The sequence below is a fragment of the Aethalodelphis obliquidens genome, unplaced genomic scaffold, assembly GCF_003676395.1.
Source record: "Aethalodelphis obliquidens isolate GAN/ISIS:26980383/991018 unplaced genomic scaffold, ASM367639v1 scaffold46, whole genome shotgun sequence".
Classification (NCBI taxonomy): domain Eukaryota; kingdom Metazoa; phylum Chordata; class Mammalia; order Artiodactyla; family Delphinidae; genus Aethalodelphis; species Aethalodelphis obliquidens.
Genome location: NW_020837990.1, coordinates 6,490,776 through 6,507,996, shown reverse-complemented (window position 1 = coordinate 6,507,996; position 17,221 = coordinate 6,490,776). Strand labels below are relative to the sequence as shown.

Here is a 17,221-nt window from a genome sequence, read left to right as displayed (position 1 = left end):
CCCATCCAGCCTCTCGCAGAGGCCTCTGCCGGGAAGGGAGAGAGAGGGAAGAGGGGCTCCTTCCAGGGCACAGAAACTGCCCGAGGGGAGCAGCGTGCTGGGCTGCCAGGGGGCCCCAGGCAACAGGAAGTCAGGCGCTGGTGGCAGGGCCGGCCTGACACCATCCTGGGTTGAAGCTGTCCTGGGTGAGTGCCTGCCAGAGCGGACAGGGGGCTGGAGGAAACGGTTAACAAGGGGCCCACCCTCACCGTCCACTTTCTGGCCCCTGGCCCTGGGGTTAACCAAGTCAGCACCCAAATAGATGGATGAGGTTAGGTCCAGCTGAGGCCCCCTGGCCCCACGAGTGGAAAAGGGGTGGCTGGAGCTTAGCACCAGGGTCAGGAAGGGGATAGGAAGAGAGCGTGTGCTGAGGCCCCCGCCTGGACCCCTAGACCCACCCACCCTGGCACGTTGGTGCACCTGGGGAAATGGCAGAGCACATAATATGGCCACAAACAGCTACAACGCTGGCAGCCCAGGGCATGGCTGCAGTGTCTCCCACTGGAGAGCTCCAGCAGCCCCACCCAGGGCCTGGGCCGATGATCAGGCAGCTCCAACAGACCCAGCGGCTTTGAACCTGTGACCTTGACCTTCCCATCTTTCTCTTTGCCTGGCATTTGGAAGGCAGCCTGAGCCCTCTGTCTCTGGGGTCCTTGGCATCACTAGGAAAGTCCTAGAGGGGATGGTACTGAACTTCTTGCTTAAGTAGGCATGGGCACCTGAGCGAATGATTGAAAAACAAGGGACCGGGCTGTATGGACTCCGACCTGAAGGAGCGGATGGTGGCAGTTACAGGAGAGAAGGAGGGAGGGAGGCAGGCCAGGGAAGGAGCCGTCTCTGAGGCTGGTTTTATTATCAGCACGGGGTGGGAGGAGGCGATGCCCACCCAGGGGTCATGCGGAGCCCGAGGCTTCCTTCAGCCCGAGGGCCTGGCAGTCCCGGGTACAAAGACCTATAGCTCAGGGAGCGCTTCCCAAGCGGCCCCGGTGCAATGGTGGACATGACTGGCTCTGCAAAGACAAAGACAGGATTGGGGCTGTGAGGGGGCAGAGGTCGGGACTCTCATTTCGTTCCTTATTCATCTTACCTCTCCCTGGCATGTCTCAGCAGCCTCCCTTGGCTACACGTGCCACGCCAGGCACTTGGCCATCGTTTAAAAACATATGAGGGTGACAGACACCTGGCTGATGGATGAAAGACCCTGACGTCCTTCCCAGATCATCCTCACCTCTTCCTTATTAACCACAGCCATCCCCGGCCACCCCCTTGCCCGCCCCTCGCAAACCTACCTCTCATTACAGCTCATCTTCGTGAACTTGCCTGGGATGGAGGAAAGCAGACAGGTAAGTTGGGGGTGGCGGCGAGTTCAGGGGTCCCTGAAGTTGTAGACCCTCCTCACAGGCCTCAGTGACCAAACTCCTCAACCTTCTCCTCCCGCCCCCGCCCCGCCCCGCCCACCCCATCAGTCACCCAGGCAGGCACGCACCGGTGTTTCTTCCTGCCCCCGCAGCGGAATCGTCTGCCTTAAAGAGAGACAGGAAGTTAGTTTTCCAAGGAGACCCTCTCTGCCCTGGAGGACTCGGCTCTGTATTCCCTCCTCCCTCCCACCTGCCTGTACCGCTTGGTGTCTGCCTTGGAGGCCACAGTTGACTGTCTCTCTCTCTATATAGGGCTGCACCATAAGCAATCAGAAGCCCAAGCCAGTCGATTGGTCAGTCAACAAACACTCGCTGCAGTGGCTCCGTGGGGAGCGCCCTGAGCGTGGGGCTGAGCCTGGACCATTGTGGCGCCCGCTGCGTGGCGCTGGGCCTGCAGACGCTGCTCAGTAAAAGCTCTTGGAGAAGAATGGCAGGAAGCCCAGAGCCAAGACCCCTGCTCCTGCCCATCTGCCTTCCACCTCCTACGTGCTCAACACCGCCACCAGTGAGCCTCCAGGGGAATCGGGGAGACTGGCCACGTCTGCAAAGCGCAGCCGTCAGGAGGGGGGGCACCACCCATGGATGTGTTAGGATCCCAGGACACAGGTGTATCTGCTACATTCTCTCTCTTCTTTTCATTGGTGTGTTTCCGTGTATGTTTCTTCTGGTTGCACCTGAACAGGGCTCCTGCTGTGTGCCTGCCGGGGCTGGGGCTGGAGCCAGGACCCTTTTCTCCCCTAGGACGCCCCATGCCTACGTTCTGAGTGCTTCCTTGGCTGCTGTGTCTTTGGCTGCCAGCCCTAACCTTCTGAGGCAAGTGGGATCATCCCCATTTAACAGATGAGCAAACTGAGGCCCAGCGAGTAGGGGTGCCGAAGGCCTCTGGCTGCCAGGCACGGTTGCCTCCCGGCAGCAGGCAGGGGGTTGCGGGGGGGGGGGGGTTGCAGCTGAACCCGCTCCGCTTCCGATTCAGCTACGGAACCTCAGGCAGCTTGCTGCCCCTATCAGGGTGGGTCTGGTTTTTCATCTGCAAAATGGTGACATTGGTGGCCATCCCTCAGTGTTGCCAAAAGGATTAAATGGGCCGAGATGTAGCTCAAGCCAAGGAAGTGTCCAGATCTGGGGGAGGGGGTGTCCAGTGGAGGCTGGTTCCCTCCCTTCGCCTGGCTCCACGTGCACTGGAGCTTCCCTGGGCCACTGGAAGCCAGCTCTCCCATCTCCACAGCCTTCCCCCCAGCATCCACGGGAGGGCTCCCTGGAGGAAGAAGGAACCTCCTGGGTGGTCTGAGGACCAAGCAATGGGGCATCCAAGACTCCTCTTTCCATCAAGGTGGCCATCCATTTCCACATCCTGCGTGGGGGACGGGAGGGGGTCCGAGAAACTCACTTCCCCCTTCCTGGATCTGGGAAGGGGGCGAGAGGGCTCTCCCCCCTCCACCCCGCACCTGGGAAGCCAGTGCGCTCAGTGATGTGTCCCCATCAGCGCCCCACTTCCCACACGAAGGCCCCACTTACTGAGGATGATGATAAGCCCCACGACGAAGGCCAGGGCAGCGAAGATCAGGCCCCCGTTGCGGACAGTCTCATAGTCTGAGGGAGGAGAGGGCAAGGAAGTGGGATGAGTGATCCCAGACCCCTCCCTGCAGCCAACCTGGCAGCAGCCCTACAGTAACTGGCGAAGGTGGGGGACACATAACACAGAGCCAGGAACCGGGGTTACATGGGTGGGGGGGCTCAGGAAGGGTGCGGAGGAGGGGCCCACCAGGCTCACCATAGGAGAATGGGTCCACGTCCTCCTTGGGGCTGCCACCTGAGGAGAGAGCCAGAAGTGGGTCAAGGGTGAGTCACCGACGGCGGTGTGTTTCAGCCACAGAAACTGTGGAACTCCCATCCTTCCCATCCCAGCACCCCTAGGGGTCCAAGGGGGCCAGGTGAGGCTGGTGGAGAGACACCCACGAGTGGGGGCTGGTGAGTCCCCACTGCCCTACGCAGCTCCCAACCATCGGCTTGGGACCAGATACTGTGCCTCCAAAGCAGGGACCCACGATGCCTGTGGAGGCCCCTGGCACCTCTGGGAGGGGCTGGTTCCTTCCTCTCCTTGCTTCATACAAAAGTAGGAAAAGACCAACAGAGGCATCTCCCATAAGACTCACCAGCAACCTCTCTCCATATAACTAATGAACTACAAGGTACTTAGCAAATATTTGTGAAGTGAACGGATGAATAAATAAATAAATAGAACCTTAACATTCACTGAACAGAAGGAGGAAACTGAGGCCCAGTTTGAAGACTCTAAAGTCCCAATAAAAGTTGGAGGCAGACCTGAGTCTTGGACCCATGTTTCTAGATTCTTCTCTCCTACATTGCTATCCTCAGGGGGAAGCAAATTTATTTCAGAAGCATTAATATATTGTGCTTACCATGTGCCAGGCTGCGGCTAACAAAGCAGTAGCTCATTTAACCACTGTAAAAACCCTATGAGGCATTAATATTCTTCCAATATAGTCCATGAGAAGACGGAGGCACAGAGGGGCAAAGCAACTCACCCAGAGTCACACAGCTAGAAAAGGGTCGAGCTGGGAATGAACCCAGGCAATTGGTTGTTAAGAATCTAGGTGCTTAACCCCTTTGCTGGGCTGCCTGTCACATGGTCAGGAGGAAGGAGACATTTCAAGGCCAGGTGGTTCGGTCCAGTCTCCAGCCCCGAGCAGTATCATGGCTCTGCTTCCGGCCCTGTAAACTGAGCACACTCACTGTTGGGCAGCTGGAGGGCACCTGGCCAGAGCTTTTCTGCCACGGCTAGGGGTGGCCCCTTTTCTCTGCCCTACTTGAGCCCCTTCTTGGCACTAGGGCAGCAGTGCCCAAGGTCAAAGGAACGCACCAGTCGGCACCTCCCAGGCTGTGCTGAACTGTGCCTGGGCCGTGGGGCCTGGTGAGCCCAGCTGTCCTGGCGGTACACCCGCCCTAGGCCAGGAGGGAACAGGCTAGAAGGGGTCTGCTCCTGGGCCTGTAGGGCCTGAGGCCGAGGGAGCCTATGGGGGGCCCAGGCACCCGTCACCATGCAGAAGACCTCCGAAGTTGTCTCCCCAGATTCGGTTCAGGTCTTGTTCAAGGTCACATGGGGCATTAGTGTCAGAGCCATGAGCAAACTCACAGCTCCCCTCACCATACCAGGAACCCGTCTCCTCCCTGACCACCACGTCTTGAGCCACTGGATGAGCCAGCCCTCACCCAAAGCCCTCATCTTTTCTAGATCTGGCTCTAAGACCACCACAGACAACAGAAGGCCTACTGGATTCCAGGCCTGATCACCCTCGTTCGCAGGATGACTTCTGGGTGCGTGTCCTGAACTTGGGGGCTCTCACCCCAAAGCCAGCCTGAAAAGGCTGAGCAGAGGGGCCCACTCCTGCCCCAGCCAGCCTGACCCCCATCTGCCTGCTGCTCTGAGCTTAGAGAGTCCCAAAGATACATGGAACCAGGACGGATGCAGGCCAGAAAGTCAGGATAGAAGCTCACCACTCCCCACCCCCCAGCAGCTCCTACTGGGCGCCCAAGGTTCCGCCATTCAAGCTAGATTTCTTTGGAGTTAAGGCAGGATTCTCTTTTAAAAGCATATTTTCTTAGCGGGAAGGCTGGCACGGGATGTGGCAGAGGTGGTGGGTACACTTGGAAGGCAGGGGTGCCAGGAGACGGAAGAGTGGGGTCCTGCTCACCCTCCAAAGATGGTCCGAGGCACCTAATGTTTCACACGCGCACACACACTCACCATCATCTGTTGACAATCCTGCCATGTCCCCCCGCAGACGGGCACGTCCCACTGCCCTCTTCCTGCGGCCTCTGCTTCAGGGAGAGTGCCTGGCTGTGGGGTGGCCAGGGATGGGGGGGACATTAAACATTAACAGTGCCAGGTAATATTTACCCTGGTCACAAGAAAGGCCCTGGTGTGGGTAGCGGGGCTCCTGCTGAGGCATGAGGAGGTGCAGGGGCAGCAGGGGCAGGGAGGAGTTGGCCGGCTTTCCAAACCCTCCCCAAGGAAATTTCCAGAGAGAAGTGCTGGGGACAGATCAGCCGTGGTGTCCTTCCCCCAGCCCGAGAGGTCACGGCTGCGGCTGTGACAACGGGGAAGTGGGAGTTTCGAAATATATTCCGTGTATACTACAGCCTGGGGGGGCAAGGTCGGGGGTCCCATGGAGACCCCTGACCCTAGCAGCTGCCCACCTCACCCACCGCTATGGAGATCGCTGTTTCGGCTGATGTGTCTTGTCTGGCACTCAAGGCTCCTCTGCGGTGGTCCCAGGGTACCCGGCCCCTCCCGCCTCACAGCCCACCTGAGCCCCCCATGCACGTTCACACCTCCAGGCCTTCGCTGCCTGGGAGCGCCCTTTCCTCTGTTATCTTCTTCATCCATCCAGGCTGCATCTAACAGCTCACACCTCAGTCAGTGTCATCCCTAACCAACCCCTCGTCTCCTGCAGCCTCTGGCACTCTCCTTCTCCAGCCGTGAAGCACAGCTTCCGTGCCAGTTTCCCACTGTTACACGGTAGGCTCCCTCGGGAGGGACCAAGCCCTGCCACAGGGAGAGCGCCTTGTTTTCATGATTTGCAAAACACGTTCCTATTAGTTCCTTGCACTTTGTGTTATTTCCCCATTTTACAGATGAGTCATCTGAGGCACAGAGAGGGTAGGGCCCTGGCTCAAGGGCACACAGCGGTGAGAGGCAAGGTGGAGACTGAGAGCCACACCCTCAGCTTTAGGAATCAGGAAATTCCCCACGCTTCCAAGGCCTCCTCCCCGCCTCTACTGTGGCCCCACTCACCTTGGGGACCGCAGCGCTGGGTAGCTCACGTTCCTAGCTGAGTTCTAACCAATCGAATTGGCTTCCAGTAGAGGCTGATGCTCAGTTATAGCCAAAGGGCCAAGGTCAGCAGTCAGTGCTCATCAGGGGTGGGTTAGTCCTTCAAAAGGACTCCATCTATTAATCTTCCTGGAGCAGTGGCCGTGGGATCAAGGTTTGAGTTCACTTCCTGGCTCCCGCACTTGCTCAGTATATGGCCTCTGTCAAGTTACTTAACCTCTGTGTGCCTCAGTCTCCTCATCTGTAGAATGGGTTGTGATGAGGAGAAAGTGAGATAATGCAGTAAATGGTGTGGCAGGGGGCCTGGTACACAGTAAGTGTCATCATTGTTACTGTCATACACTGTCAGACCCAGAAAAGCCAACCACCTTCCAGCAGAATGAACATGAGGGTGAGATGGAAAGAGGAAATGTCACGGCCTGCAGACCAGGAGCCGAGGCACCCATTCAGCTCTTCTGCTTTCAGGGCCAAATGATGAATATTCATGAAAATACAACAGAGCTAACCTTTGGTAGGGGCTGAGCGTGTGTCAAGTTCTTGCATGCATTGTCCTGCCGAACGCACGTTTGCTCCATTCCACAGATAAAGAAACTGAGCTGGTCATTGACTCCACAACAACCCTGAAGGTGGCCAGGGCAGCGCCATGATCCCCACTGGGCAGCCCAGGAAGACTGAGGGCAGGGAGGTTGAGGGATTTGCCTGAAACACCCAGTCAGGGACAAAACCAGAGCTAGAAAGCCCCCACGGCTGTACTCCCAAAACTCCTGGGGCCCTCCACACAGACACTGGTACCTCCTTACTATACATTATCTTGGTATCTTAGTACATTTTGTCTGTCTTTGTAAGCCACTGTGGATTCTTTCTGGAGTATAAAAATAGGTAGAAAGTTGATAGATAGGTAGATAGATGAATGACTATAATAGATGATAGATAGATGATGATGATGATGAAGATGATAGATGGATAGATAGGTAGATAGATAGGAGATGATAGAAGACAAGAGAAATAAATCAGTAGCTGCGTTTTTAACTCTATATGCAAGGTACTGTTCTAAACACTTTACAAAAATTAACTCATTTAATCATCACAGCAACTCTATGAGTCAAGGAAGGCATTACTATCATCCCCATTTTATAGATGAAGAAACTGAGGTCTAGAGAAGTAAAATAACTTGCCAGAGGTCAGGCAGCTACGAAGTGGGGGAACCAAGCTCTGAACCCAGCAGTCTGGCTTCAGAGTTCCTGCAGGTGGACAGACAGATGGACACACAGACAGAAAGGGGGCTGTTGCACAAGTTGCCTTCCCAGCTCTTGCAGCTCAGAGACGCTGGGAGCAGAGATGACGGCACGCCCAGGACCCATACCGAGATGCCCTTGTCTAGAAATCCCGCCTCTCCTTGTTTCTGCTTTTCCTGTACTCCTGGGGAGCTGGGGGTGCACTTGAAAGTGATGGGGTGGACACCTGTGTCAGAGTCTGAGAAGGTGGGGGGATGGGGTTCAGGGGACTCACCCAGGTACCACCTGTCCATGGCAGGAGCTGCTGGCTGTGTCCTCAGTGGAAGAGAAAGTTATGAGGTGCTAGTGACCCAGGGCCTGGATGGGAAGAGTGGCCCTCCCTCCCTCCACACCCCAGCCGAGCCCACAGGCAGGAAGAGACAAAGGCAGGGAGGAGGGACTGGCAAGGGAGCCCTCATCTCGTGCCGCCTGCTGCCGGGGCCAGGCTGGGCCAGGATCCACGCGAGAGTGGGGGAGATTCTCTGACCTCCAAGGTGACCTGAGGAAGGGGGAAGCTGTGAGCCACAGCAAACAGTGGGAGCGGGACGGCAGAGCACTGGGGAGAGATGCCACAGCCAGCAGCCTCGGTGCAGCCCAAGGTGCCTGCAAAGGTCACCAGGAGCCAGGAGGGCACTGGCCGGGGCCACAGCCCGTGGAATCAGAGCCCTTGCTCTCCACCTGTCCCTGAGGCAGCTGAGGGAGACAGGGGTCCCCCCAGGCCTTTACTCAGCGACACCTCACTCCTCCAGCCCAGTCAGGCCTTGGCCCTGATGATCCTGCCTTGAGGGCTTGTTCTCCAGCTAGGAATCCCCTGGGACTGGGCAGAACTGCAGCAGGTCCTTGGAAGCTGCCCTGGATGAGGAGGGAATGTGTCCAGACCATGGCCCAGGGCACCAGCTGCAGCCTCCTGTGTCACCCCGGGACCTGGGCAGAGATGGGGAGCCGCTGGGGCTGGGAGAGGGAGCCGGTGTGTGACCCACCCTTCCTCAGCTGGGAACCCCCACTTAGCCCCCAGTGACTTACCTGAGGCTATGATGTCAGATCCGCCCAGAGGCCCAGCAGGAGATACCAGCAGCTCAGCGAGGCCCCTGAGGGCTGCCGGTTGGTGCCGCAGCGCGGGGAGGACGGAAGACAGCACTTCCAGTGGGAAGGCAGCTGTGCAGGGCCGGCCTCCCAGCTGGAGCCAGGAGCCAACCGTGGGAGCAGGAAGGCAGAGCAGCCCCTACCCTGGCTCAGACAAGACCCTGTTCCCTGGCCGCTGAGGTCTCTGACCACGGGGGAAGCGGGGCGGCGGGGGGATGAACTGGGAGATTGGGATTGACACATATACACTATTAATACTATGTATAAAGCAGACAGCCAATGAGAACCTACTGTATAGCACAGGGAACTCTGCTCAGTGCTCCGTGGTGACCTAAATGGGAAGGAAATCCAAAAAAGAGGGGATATAGGTATACGTATAGCTGATTCACTTTGCTGTCCAGGAGAAACTAACACAGTATTGTAAAGCAACTATACTCCAATAAAAAAAATAAAATATAAGTGGCCACAGAGAAAGAAAAAAAAATAAGCAGTCTGTGTGGCTCACTTGGGACCACAGGATCGTCCTCAGGTCCCTTCCTTGTGGGTCGCCCTGCTCGGCCATCCCAACACAGACACTGAAAAGCAGGGTCTGGGAGGTGCTGGTCTGGCCCCAGACACTGACCCTTGGCTCTGGTCAGATGACACCCGCCACTCTGTCCCTCCTTAGCAAAGCTTCCTGCCCTGAGAGGGTGACTCATGACACCCCCTCAGAGCTGCCCGGGCTGGAAAACACTCTGGAAATAGAGACAGGCAGGCCTGGAGGGGGTTGTCTGACTGGGCTGAGATCTGTCCTGGGGGGCCACCCCCCCCAGCAGGCAGCCCTGCCTCCAGGCTCCTCGTCCCTTCCCCACGAGGCAGGGGCCCACCTGCCCAGAGACCCAGCTTCTCACAAGACCAGGCCTAGTCACATGTTCCCAAGTGGAAACCTGCGTGCTCACGGCCCAGAGCGCCAAGCAGACATTCCCCAGGTTGGGCATTTGGAGAAGTTCCTAAATCTTGGGGCTAGATGGGCCTTTAGTCCCAGTCTAGTTACCCGTCCAAACATGTCAGTGGTCCCAAGAGTGGAGACCTCAGCCAGAAATACCCCCATCACACACACACACACACACACACACACACACACACACACACACACACACACACTCCCAGACACGAACGCTGTGAAGAAAGACATCTCCATCCCAAATGGAGACCCTGCATCATAGACTAACCAGAAAGGGCCTCCAAGGTCATCCCACCCAACGCCCTCACTTCACTAAGGGTTCCCTCTCCTGCTTAAACCCTGAGGGCTCAGAGTGTAAGCCAAAGCCCTTTCTGTGTCCTAGAAGCCCGTCTTTATCTGGCTTCTAGATACAGGGCTGACCTCTCTGACCTTGTCTCCAATGACTTCCCTGCCCCTTCTCTCCACTCCAGCCATACTGGTCCCCTTTACGGTCCTCTAATCCTCCAGACACGCTCCTGCCTCAGGACCTTCACACGGCTATTCCCTCTTCCTGAAGACTCTTCCTCCAGAGGACTTCCTGGCTGAATTTGCTCAGGTCATTCTTCAAAGACTGACTCCAAAGACCCTTCCTTGCATCCCCGCCTAGTATTTACACGCCCACTCTGCAACATTTCAAATTCGGGTTCTTTTTTTGTAGCACTTACTATATCTGATTAAGTACATATTTTCCTTATCTTCTTTCTCATTTCTCTCCTAACTAAAACTTAAGCTCCAGGAGAGCAAGGAGTTTTGTTGGTTCTGTTCATTCCTAGATCCCCAGTGCCTAGAACAGGGCCTGGCACTTAGCGGATCCCTAGTTTTGTTAAATGAATGGATTAGTTCCAGAGGTGAAATAATTTTGCCAGCTGCACAGGCAGACCCACAACTTGCCTAACGCAGCCTCTTCCCATGAAATCACCTGTAATAAGTAGCAAGAACTAGTTTGTCCCCACGGAGAGACAGCACACCCCACCCCCAGCAGACAGCTTCCCCAGAGTCCTTCCTGGGGAGTTCCCCGGCCCCGGCCCCCTGCTTCCCTCCAGCGCTTCACCTGGAGCCCTGCAGCAATTTTCATAAAAGTGTTCGTTTGTCCGTTCAGGGGAAGCCAGATGTTAAGAGTCAAGGAGGTCCTGCCCCTCTCACCTCACCCACAACCAAGTCCTTCCTTGTCCTGACTGAGGTCATCAGCCTGGCTGACACTGGGGACAGGGACCCCCCCCCCAACCCGCCAGAGACCCTACAGCCTTCCAGGGAGGCCCTGGCTCCTTCAACCTGGATCATGGCCACGATCCCCCGGAGAGAAGCCCAGGGAAGCCTCCCCGCACACATCTCTGCGAGCAGCACAGGGGTCCCTTGCAGATAGATGCACCCACGCTTAAATCCTCTTGCATCCCGACTCCTTACTACGGATTGCGTGATGCTGGGGAAGGTTACCTCTCCGAGTCCTCTTCTCCCATCTGTAAAATGGGATGATAGCACCTACCTTGCAGGGCTGTCGCAGGAATAGATGTGATGTAGGTAGAAGGCCTGGCAAGAGGGTCCTGATAAGTGCCAGCTTCACTACCCTCACCCTGAGCTGACCCTCCAGTTCCTTGTGGACACTTGCGGTAACCCCCTCCCTGGGCTCAGTTGCCAGTGGGGTGATCTTTAAAGCAGGCTCTTGGGGCACCTTTCTGTCTCGGACCCTCAGCATGATCTCTGCCAGCCAACCACCCATCCGGCATCCCCAGCCTTCACTTCTTCCCCCGAAACCCCGTGCAAAACGGCTGTTCCCTGCTGGCATCTGGCCCTACCTCTTGTTCTTCCAGTCTTTTCTGGGATATGGGGACAACTGGGGTGGGAGCACCACTCTTCCATCCTGGAAAGACCACAAGGCAAAGACCCCCAAGCCCTCCTCCTTTGTCTGTTGTGCCAGGCTAGAGCCAAAGAGGGGCACACTCTGCTGTTTTCCCCAAGACCCAGAAATCAAGGAGCAATTTGGGAGGTACGGAGAGGCAGTCCCAACTCCCAGACCCCTCCTTCAGTGCTGCCTGTCCAGAGGGACAGTGTCCTCAGTTGCCTGTCTTCCTGTCTTCCCCCTCTCCTGTCTTCCCCCAGCAGGCCTCCTTTGTCCCCGGATTCCTCAGCCTTGGGCGACCGTCTGGGGTGGTCATGGTTGGGCTCGTGGGGTAGGGAGTTAACGGACTGGGACATCAGCTGAGCTTTGTCTCCCTGGTGCTCAAGAACCAGCAGTGAGGCGAGGGCCCTCATCCCCAGTCTCCTCGAGACGGGATCCTCCAGATTCACCTGCCCTGGGTGTGGGGGCTGCAAGGCAGAGGGCACAGCCTTGGACTCCAGGCCCCCAGCCAATCCTCCTGGTGCTGGCTCACAGCTGGAGAGAAGCCAGAAACCCCTAGAAAGCCCCGATTCCCGGCTCAGGTCCGTCTTCAGCTCCATGGCACGTGTGGTCACTCGGCAGGGAAGGTGGTGCCTCTCAGGCCCCATCTGTGTTGCCCAGATGTCCCGAACCCCAAGGAACGCTGGCTCCTGTCTCCTGCTGTGGCTGTGAATGCCAGGGTCCCTGGGGTCTTATAAGGCAGGGCTGGGAGGGGGTGGGCCCTGGAGGGTCCATTCCTTAATTGTTGGCTTCAAGATGGCGCAAGCCATGGGGCACACAGGTCCTGGGAGCTGCCAAAGGGCAATGTACTCAGAGTCAAGGTCGCCCAGGTCTTTCTGCTCCCTGAGCAGGCAGGAGATGGGGACGTCCCCTTCTGCGTCTACAGCTGGTGACAAGGGCAAAGCCGTTTGACCCACCTCTCCCACAGTGAATACCCTGGAGAGAAATGCATTCTTGACTTTTTTAAGTCACGTCTGGGTTTGAACTAGAGCGGAGGCTGTTTCTCTCCAGCTGCAGCCCTTCTCCTTCCAGTAACCACATCCCTCCCTACCTCTGAAAGGCAGGTCCCAACTCACTACTTCCAGGAAGACCTCCAGGATCAAGCCTGCCCCTTGCCGCTCCCACCCTTCCTCCATGACCTTCTGGATGCCACTGACATGGCCCAAACGGCTCACACCTGGCTTTGTAATCATCTTCAGCATATATTTCACAAGACTACCAAGTCTATTCTGGCTTTTTCGAGGACACAGATCATGGGGTCTGTTAAATGTCTGTCTTCACTGAGTCTGGTGCCCATCTCAGATCACTTGGTAACAATTCCATCCATTTTATGGTTCTTGATTGTTCCAAAGAACTCTTGCCTGTTTGATCTGCTTCGTTCCGTCCAACGACTTAGTCAAGCAAGTTTTGAGATACCCATCCTACAGAAGAGGAATCTCCCATGGTATGTGGACAAGTCAAAACTTGAACCCCAGTCTAAAAGACAGAAGGGGAACCCTGCTATCAAAGAAAGAGCACATAAGGAACTGGCTGGTAATGTAAATATTAATAACGTGGACAAAAAAATGTTGCCTCCATATTTTAGTAAACAATGAATGTCACCCACCATCAAACCATCGGCCACTGCTGGTGACAGTACACCCTGAGGGGGATATAGGGTGAAGAAAAACAGGATACTGGCCCTAGGCAGTTAAGATAAATATCAAAGGAATGATTTCAATGAGCCCAGATTCATGCATCTTCCCATACATAGAAAGGCACTAAAATCCTTAACTTGGGATGCCTGGTTTTTGTGATTAGCAGTAATCTTTTCATGTTTAGCTGTACATGGTTTTTTTTGTTTGTTTGTTTGTTTTTCAGTAAAGACTCCTATATATCCTGGCTTCTCCCTTACCTCTTTGGAACAGCTCCGCAGAGCTATCTGAGAGGCTGTCTTCCACACCATAGTCCTCAGTAGTACCCCCGAATAACACATAATTCTCAACTTTTAGGTTGTGTGTTATTGTCGACAATAACATAATATCTACACGTAAAATTTTCAATGTTTTTATGTCCATCGTGTCACTCTGACCCTGTGAGGTAACAGGAAAGATACTGATAGGCCCACTGGACAGTTGAGGAAACCAAGGCTCCCAGGTGTACACAGGAGCCCAGCTTACCCCATGGCTAGGAAGGACTTCATTTTGCAGAGAAGGAAACTGACAAAGATGCTGGGGTCCGCCCCGGATCACACAGCTAGAGGGAACACAAGGAAATGTCCTGAGCCTCTTTCTGTTCCACCAGGCCACCCCCAAGCCTGGCTGGGAGGCAGGAACCCACTCCTCTGGATGATACAGGGGGCCCACCCCCTGGCAGCCCCTAACACCCCAAGTCCTTCAGGATACCCGATCACGCCATCACCTGCTCTGCGATCCCCGCCTTGGAAAGTGCCCCACTATTGTGCAACCAGGCACGGGGCTGGGGCTGGGGCTGGCTCCATAATGTCAGCAGCCGGTTGGCTTGAGCTGGCTGATCCTGGCCCCCTGGAGTTCAACTGTGTCAGCCATGAATCACACTAATGGTGAGAGGTGGCCGCTCCCCCTCTGTGGCCTAGAGACAGGTATTTCCAAGGTTCCTCCCCTGGCTCAGGCAAACACACCTGACCTACCCCGCACCACCTGTCTCACTCTCTCTGGGCCCAGGGTGAGGCAGAACTACCAGGGACAAGGTTGGGGGAACCAGACAGAGCTGGACCACTCTCCCACCCTGGCTCTGCCAGCCCATGATCCTGCGGAGGGCAGCACCCTCCTCCCCACAAGAAGAGAAAGAGCCCGCTGACCTTGAGGTGTGCTTCAGCCTGGCGTCCCCCTCACCCACCCCTCTCTCCCTGCTGCTTGCACTGGGCCTCTGACTCTCTTCCAAGAACAATTTGGCAAGTTCCTATCCACAACCTGCAAAAAAAAAAGGGATGGGGAGGGCCACAGCCCAGGGGGACCCGGAAGGCAGACTGACCTTTTTTTATGTGGTACTAAGTAGCACCGACAGCTCATGTAAATAGACTTGAAAATCTTTGGAGTGAAATTCATGGGGAGGTGGGGAGCAGCGGGTACAGCCGGGAGGTGAAACGTGCAGGACACCTGAGATCTGAGACCCTTCTGGGAACCGGCACAGCACGACAGCTTTCCTGTTCCACCGAGTTACATCTGCTATATTCAGTCAAATCACAAATATAAGTTGCGTGCCTAGAGGCTGAGTGGACAGACGCGGTCCTGCCTGCACAGGATTCTGGCCCAGAAGGAAGACACACGTTAAGCAGTGACCCATGCCTGGATTCCGGATTCTTCTGCCCTGGCCCTGCAGCGCTAGACCAAAGAGGAAGAAGCAGCTCATCTATTGGTTGGGAGGTGAGGGGGTCATCCGTTCAGGCCCGGACACTCAGGTCATTCTGGGTAGGTTCTCAGAGTCCATCTTGCCTAGGGGATCCTATCTGCTGGTTATTTTCCCTCACCTTGAACACTTCCGGTGACTGGGAGCTCACTCCAGTTCGGGATCACCGTAGCCTGGGGACTAAGCCCTCACTCACGATAGGCCAAGTTTCACCTCCTGCTCACGTCCAGCTGATGGGCCTGGGTCCTCGCCTCTGTGGCACAGGGTCACACTGGCTTGGAGCTGGATGGGCCTGGGCTAGACCCTGGCTTTGACACCAGCAGTGCAAACTCAGGCAGGATCCACCAAGCCTCAGTTTCCTCATCTGTAAAATAGGGATGCCACCGTACAGAGTCGTGAGTTCTGAATGAGTTGGTGCACGAAGACCTCAGCCCAGTGTTTGGCACAGTAAGTGCTTGATAAATGTTAGCTGCATCCATTCATTGGTTATTGTTATTATTTTGATCGCCAGTTTCTTTGACTGTTCTTTACGTGTCTTGTTTCCAGACCACTCACCTCTCACAGGACTCTCCTCAGAGCACAGTTCAGCTAGTTTATGCCCTGAAGGGGCCGCCAGGCACCGGAAGCAGCCTCACCAGCCCAGACGATCCTCTTCCTCTATCTGGATATCAGCCTCCCGAAGAAGGAAGCCAGGCCACGTGTGTACTATAAAGAGCTCTGGAGACAGACAGCCTGGGCTCAACTCCTAGCTCCTCTACCTGCCAGCCGTGTGGCCCTAGACCAGTCACAAGTTTATCAGAGAGAATCTACAACGTGAACATCTAGCTCAGAGATCATGCTGGATTACCAGCAGGAAAAATAGGTAGGTTCTCAGAGTCTGCCAGAGTAGAGGTAACCATTTTCTATCTATGCTAGAGATGAGAACTACCATTCTCTATTGTTAACATAATTATTATGAGAAAAATCAGAACCTCCCCGCTGGACTTCCTTACACTTATTTCTGTAGTTTAATGTTTTCTTTTCAATAACGAATGTGGGAAGGTACCCACCAACTTTTGTGTACCTGGGGCCTCTAAGCATCTCCATCCAGCCTTCCTCTGAACTTGCTGCAATTCCCTGGCACACAGTGAGTGTTCCATGATCGGGGGGTCATTGGCTTATTCCCAAGTTTAAGCATGACCAGAGATGTTTTAACCACCATGATCTCTGGGTCGACAATGCCGAGCTTCACCTCAACTATAAGCCTCAGTCTTTTCAAGGACCTGGGGGACCGAGGACCTAAGCAGTGGAGAAGGAGGACAGGCAACACGGATGTCCCAGGGGTGGCCAGGCGTGAGTGGCTGGACCCCCAAGTCCCTCAGGACCCATGCCTTGTGAGTCTGCAGCTCCAAACAACTCAAAGAATCTAGGCAGACCCTATGAAGACTTTTTTGAGAACGTAAGGTGTTGCAGGCATTCTTAGGTCAGAACAAGACATAGCCCTTGCCCTCTAGGATTTGGGTCACACCGTAAAGACACGTAAGACACGCAGAGGTGGGGGCCACACATGGGCGTCCTCCAAGGGAATCAGCTCACAGCTGTATTTGTTTGCCCAACAGTACTTTTTAAAAAGCTGAATTGGAATGTCTTTGCGAGGATGCTCGAGGTGACCCCAGGTCCCTATGCTCCCCATCTATTGTGTCACTACCAGACAGACATTATCCAACAGGCCTCTACAGTTGTGATCCAAGGCATAGAGCATTAAACATGAAGATAAAGGCAGGAACCAGTGTGACTGGAGCATAGAAAGAAGGGATTCATCTACCTTAAGTCCAAGAAGGCTTCACAGAGGAGGGGGTATTTGGGTTTAGAGAAAGATGAAAGGGTAAAAGGGCTTTGATCATAACCCAAGTAACCCGCCCACACCCCTCTTTGTCAGGTCCTTAGGTAGTGGCCCCAGACTTGACCAAAGGGACAGGCGAGAACCTTTCCTTCCAGGCCAGCAAGCCCTCGGTCAAGCCACCGTGATTCCCTTCTCTCCAGGGCATGTGGGAGGCACAGGTCCAGCTATGGGGTGGAGCCTGAACCCACTGACCGGGGGCAGAAGCAGAGGGAGGAAGGGGTGAGGAGGAGGGGTGCAGGTAAAGGAGGGGAAAGGAAGGGGAGGCACGAGGAGAAACAGGGGAGGAGCTAAGTGGTCAAGCAGCGGAGATAAACCCACCCCCGGAAATAAAACACCTCCCAGCTGGCCCTGCAGCTGTCACCTCCTCCCTCTGACCGAGGACACGGTCCCTTTAGCCCTTCAAGCACCACAGACCCTACAAATATTCAAGTTCTTTCACAGAAAGG

General features: G+C 55.4%; 1 protein-coding gene across 2 annotated transcripts; it reads right to left on the bottom strand.

Annotated features, from left to right (window-relative positions):
- Positions 1–857: 857 nt before the first annotated feature.
- FXYD2 (FXYD domain containing ion transport regulator 2) lies at positions 858–8,067 on the bottom strand. 2 transcript variants are annotated; one of them, XM_027082209.1, is made up of 6 exons: positions 7,822–8,067; positions 3,229–3,267; positions 2,973–3,047; positions 1,526–1,562; positions 1,329–1,359; positions 858–1,049 (listed from the first exon to the last, which is right to left on the bottom strand). In XM_027082209.1, the coding sequence occupies exons 1-5, from the start codon at positions 7,838–7,840 to the stop codon at positions 1,335–1,337; spliced, it is 195 nt and encodes a 64-aa protein (XP_026938010.1). In that variant the 5' UTR covers positions 7,841–8,067; the 3' UTR covers positions 858–1,049; positions 1,329–1,334. The 2 variants fall into 2 exon arrangements, with proteins under 2 accessions (XP_026938010.1, XP_026938009.1); XM_027082208.1 differs by lacking the exon at positions 7,822–8,067 and adding an exon at positions 5,224–5,485 and having other exon boundaries at positions 868–1,049.
- Between the last annotated feature and the right edge of the window lie 9,154 nt (positions 8,068–17,221).